Source organism: Rattus norvegicus, chromosome 1, assembly GCF_036323735.1.
Source record: "Rattus norvegicus strain BN/NHsdMcwi chromosome 1, GRCr8, whole genome shotgun sequence".
In the NCBI taxonomy this organism is placed as follows: domain Eukaryota; kingdom Metazoa; phylum Chordata; class Mammalia; order Rodentia; family Muridae; genus Rattus; species Rattus norvegicus.
In genome coordinates, this window is record NC_086019.1 from 166,712,146 (window position 1) to 166,716,748 (window position 4,603).

General features: G+C 37.9%; 1 protein-coding gene across 1 annotated transcript; it reads right to left on the minus strand.

Moving 5' to 3' along the window:
• Nucleotides 1–971: 971 nt before the first annotated feature.
• Or52r1 (olfactory receptor family 52 subfamily R member 1) lies at nt 972–1,946 on the minus strand. Its single transcript, NM_001000131.1, has one exon. It carries the CDS (start codon nt 1,944–1,946, stop codon nt 972–974), a length of 975 nt encoding a protein of 324 aa, NP_001000131.1.
• Between the last annotated feature and the right edge of the window lie 2,657 nt (nt 1,947–4,603).

Below are 4,603 nucleotides of genomic sequence, written 5' to 3' on the forward strand. Positions count from 1 at the left end.
CTGTTGTCTGAAAGTTTGTAAATGGCTGCACTTCCTTATCTAGTATGTCATACTTGTTCGCAAGGACCTGTGCATCCTTTGCCATAGTCTTTGGCACCAAAATCTTTTGTATATTTTGTTGATATTTTAATTACTTTTCTCTCACACTAACATTCTGTTCTATCAGTTAAGAATAATTATTAAAAATTAGTGCTGAAACATCATGTTAGTCTGTATAATGAAATGTTTTAACCAAACAAAATAAAACATGGTAATTTTAAAAGAATAAACTTAAAACCTACAACAATGCATACCTCCCCATGGCCATTAGTAAATTTCCCTTGCATTGGCCAAAGCTTTTCCTCTACATATATTCTTGGTTGATGAAAAACCTTCAAGATATACAGGTAGATTTTTGTGTTATTGTTGTTGTTAATGTTATAGATTGACTAGTTCCCCACCTCCATGTAATTGTGATGGTCTAGTTAAGTGAGAATAATTAAGAGACAATTAAGAGACACACAGCAGTCACCTGCTGCTTGTTTTAATTGTTTCCTATTTTACTATTTGTTGACATAAATAATGAATTTACATAAGCTTTTAGAAATATTTTAATTTTGAAATATCTGTTTCTATGAAGATTACAAGATGGAGAAAATGTGCAAATTATTATCTACTTAAGGCATATTTTAATCTCTGTTCAAACTATATGTCAAATTATATGACTATTAAAATTTTAAAATAAAGTTTTCAAGTTAATAATTTATGGATGATAACATTATTTTAAATAATTCATTGATTTAATATAGGAAAAATCTTCTTTGTTTTTCTTATGAAGGCAAGAAGAGGTTAAGTAAATAAGTTTTATCTGTAAAAAGTCTCAAATCTCTCATTCTGTATAACTTGAAAGTTATTCCAGTTCTTCTGGAGGGCTGCCAGATATCTTGCAAATATATGTTGATTTGCCAAAGTCTGTTGAATATATCCTTTGGTCATTGACCTGGAGCTACTGTGATCCCTGGCTCAAGTTTTTTTCTCCTGAATCCTCGGATAACCCTGTCCCGGATCTGTTTGGTTCTGACTCCGTAGACAATAGGGTTGAGCATGGGAGGAACCAGCAGATAGAAATTAGCAAATATAATGTGCACAACACGGGGCACATGGTGGCCAAAGCGGTGGGTGAGGAAGGTGAAAAGGGCTGGGATATAGAAAGCCAAGATAACACAGACATGGGAAGCACATGTACCAAAAGCTTTGAGGCGAGCTTCGCCAGAGGGCAACCTCAACACAGCTCTCAGAATCATCACATAAGATACACTGATGACAATTATGTCAAAGCCAACCACAGAGAAAGCCACAAAGAGTCCATATCCACGATTAACTCTGGTATCAGCACATACCAACTTGAGCACAGCCATGTGCTCACAGTAGGACTGGGGAATGACGTTGTTGGGGCAGAAGGGCATCCTGGAGATCATGAAGCAGAAGGGGCTCACCCACAGCAGCCCTCTCACCATCACAGCTGCCCCTAGTTTGATGACTACAGATGTGGTCAGGATGCTGGAGTGTCTGAGTGGGAAACAGATAGCCACATAGCGGTCCAAGGCCATGGCCATGAGCACCCCAGACTCCACAGAAGAAAAGGCATGAATGAAGAATACCTGGATGAGGCAGGCATTGTATTCAATCTCATGATCGTGAAACCAGAGTATGGCCAGCATTTTAGGTTGTGTGGAGGAGGATAGAACCAGATCAGTGATACCCAGCAGGGCTAGGAAGAGGTACATGGGCTCATGCAAGGTGTGGTCAGTTTGGATTATGTATAGGATGGTGATATTTCCAGTCAGTGCCACAATATACATAACACAGAAAGGAAAGGCGATCCAAAACTGATAATTCTCCAGTCCTGGGATTCCAAGCAAGATAAAGAACAGAGGATGGGAAGAGCTGTTACTTGAAGCTACCATGAGAGGATGGTTACTATGTTCTCCCCAGCAAAGGTTTCTATTTTCCTAGATGGTGACAATGGAATGAATGTTATTCATTACAAATACCTTGAATGATTTTATTGGGCCTTTATATGAAAAGTTAACTGTATCAATACAAGCCACTTTGCAGCATGAAATGAAGTAGCTCACAACTTTATTCACACATTGATCCAAAGAGGTTTTCAAATATGAGCTGCAAGTGTAGCTATGCTCTCACAACCAGTAACTTTCGGGAGAGTAAATTACACTAATAGAAATGTATCTTGACCAATAATGCTATACTTAGCCCCATTTTTCTATTACTTAAAACAAACAAGGGATCATTCAATCTTGTCTGTGTGACATCATCCCTCTGATGGAAGGTAATACTGCTTAAAAGGCTTTATCCATTTAGAGATAGACACTTAACATTAACCCTAAGTGTAATCTAAAGAAGTTTTGGGGAAGAGCAGAATTAAATTGAGTGTACACTATAACTAAGCACACTGTGTTCTCTATATGCATCCCCCTAAATTGGAAGTCAGCAAATGTTTTTTGTAAAGGTCAGTTAAAAGTATTTCTGGCTTTGTTAGCAGGAAAGCCTCCTTTGCAACTAACCATGTTTACCTTGAATACAAAGAAACCTTATTAACTAATCAATGTGTGTGTGTGTGTGTGTGTGTGTGTGTGTGTGTGTGTGTGTGTACACACTCCAATAAGATTTAATTTCTAAAAGGGCTACACAGTATTTATCCTTCATACTGTAGTTTAGAAGCCTTGTTCTTTTTGATAAGCCAGCTCAGAGTCCTGTTTTATTTCTGTCACCTTTGTGCCTCCTAAGAGTAGGACTTTAAAAAATATTTGTGCAAGGGAATGTCAGAAGAACTCTGCTATTCAGTAACAACAGGTGTATTCACTAGCTAGCAATATTCTACAAGCCTTCTCATGGCTCACTTAAACCTGCTTTGTGTTATACCCACAAGACAAGTTTCCTTTGTCCTACAAGTTACCTTGTATCTGTGTACTTTGGATCAAGATATGCATTTTTCCTAAAGCTTATGGGAAAAGGAACAACGTAATTCCATATCAAAACATCCATTCCTTCTCTAAGTTGTAATTAATATATTCTTTTTATTTTCTAATGTGCTAGAAGTCTTCCCTTCATAATGTGTACTGATGTAATTGAGTCATACTTTGGGGGCATTTACACTTTGGGTTTCTCAGGTTTTCAATTAACCACATAAAGTATGACAAAAAATGTATAGAATTTGGTTGGCGAATTTTAATTACAAGGACTGTGGTTCAAGTTGAGTAAGGCTTAGATCTCATCAGTGAAAATGAATTTGAATCCACGGTCTTTGCTGCTTCTGTTGGATGTCCTTTACCACACTGGTATAGAAAAACACTTGTGTTCAGCAGTCAAAAGTCCTGCTGGAGTTAGTTAAGAGATAATAGGACAAAAATGGGCAAGATCTTATTAACAAATAGTTTCAGAAAAACTGAAGTTTTGTTCTCTCACTTTAAAGCATCTAAGTTACACTGTAAAGTTTTAATAACTGAGAATGTTAGGCCCACGTGTAATCTCCCTTTTGGAAGGTTGTGTCTGGAGTAGTCTTCTTACCTTTCAGGTCTCACTGGAGGCACAGTGGGAATCATTATTCTTTCTTTCCATCACAGAGTGAGGTTCTTCATTCACAGACCTCTGGAACTCAAGATCCTAAGGATGCACAGTTCATAGCTTTGCCTTCTAGCTTCATGGAGGCTCTGTGAGTTCTGCTGCTTTGGAAGTGGCAGATATGCCTGTGACATAGAAACTCTCTTACCCTGAAGACTTCATTTTTATTAAGTAAGCTGAGCCTAACTACAGGCACTTCTAACAAGCCTCTGGGACTCAGCTTTTGGCAGAGACCTTAAATTAGGGTCTATTTGAAGGAATCTGCCTTGTTCTTTCTTCCCCTTGACAATCTTCTCTCCATTCCTAAGGGTCATTGTATCCATCTCTTACTGGCTTCCTCTGAGACTGGGTTTTGAAGCTGGAGATGTTAACTCCTAATTTTCTCTTCTTTTCTCCACAAGTGAATATAAAGGCTGGAGATTTGAATGCCTGTGCAAGACATGTGGTGTGATAGCAAGTGTGTAAGCAATTGTATGCCTGCATTACTTAATCAATCTGAGGTTGTGTACTTACAGTTATATGTGCAATTTGAAAGCATTTTTTATTTAATATATTTTGACATGTTTGTGTGAGATTCATTAATAACTATGTATATAAGTGACTGGATTTAAATATAGAAAAAGCTTATATGCAAATGTACAAATGATAATTTACTTTTGTGATACATAACTTGGGTGATAATATCATTTCTGGTTTAATAGTTCTGGAATAGTTGTGAATCCATAGGCCTAGTTGATAGTGTGGAGTGGCTTGTCTGTGAACATGCACATGAACATGTGTGTGCATGTACTGTGCATAGCAGCTATCTCTCAGTGTTTCTGTGTACACTGTGTTAGCTGAGATCCCATGGCCTTTCTCTTATGAGGGGCTGATGATCCAGAGAAGAAAAGGAATTTCAGCAGAGATCCTGCCTGTCATTTCTGAGCCTTTCTAAGGCTGGAAGGCTCTCCTCACTCAACATGGACATCCCAAACCTGCGAAG

Bases quoted from the DNA above. Each gene is read 5' to 3' on its own strand.
- Or52r1 (NM_001000131.1), bottom strand. From the start codon at position 1,946: ATGGTAGCTTCAAGTAACAGCTCTTCCCATCCTCTGTTCTTTATCTTG.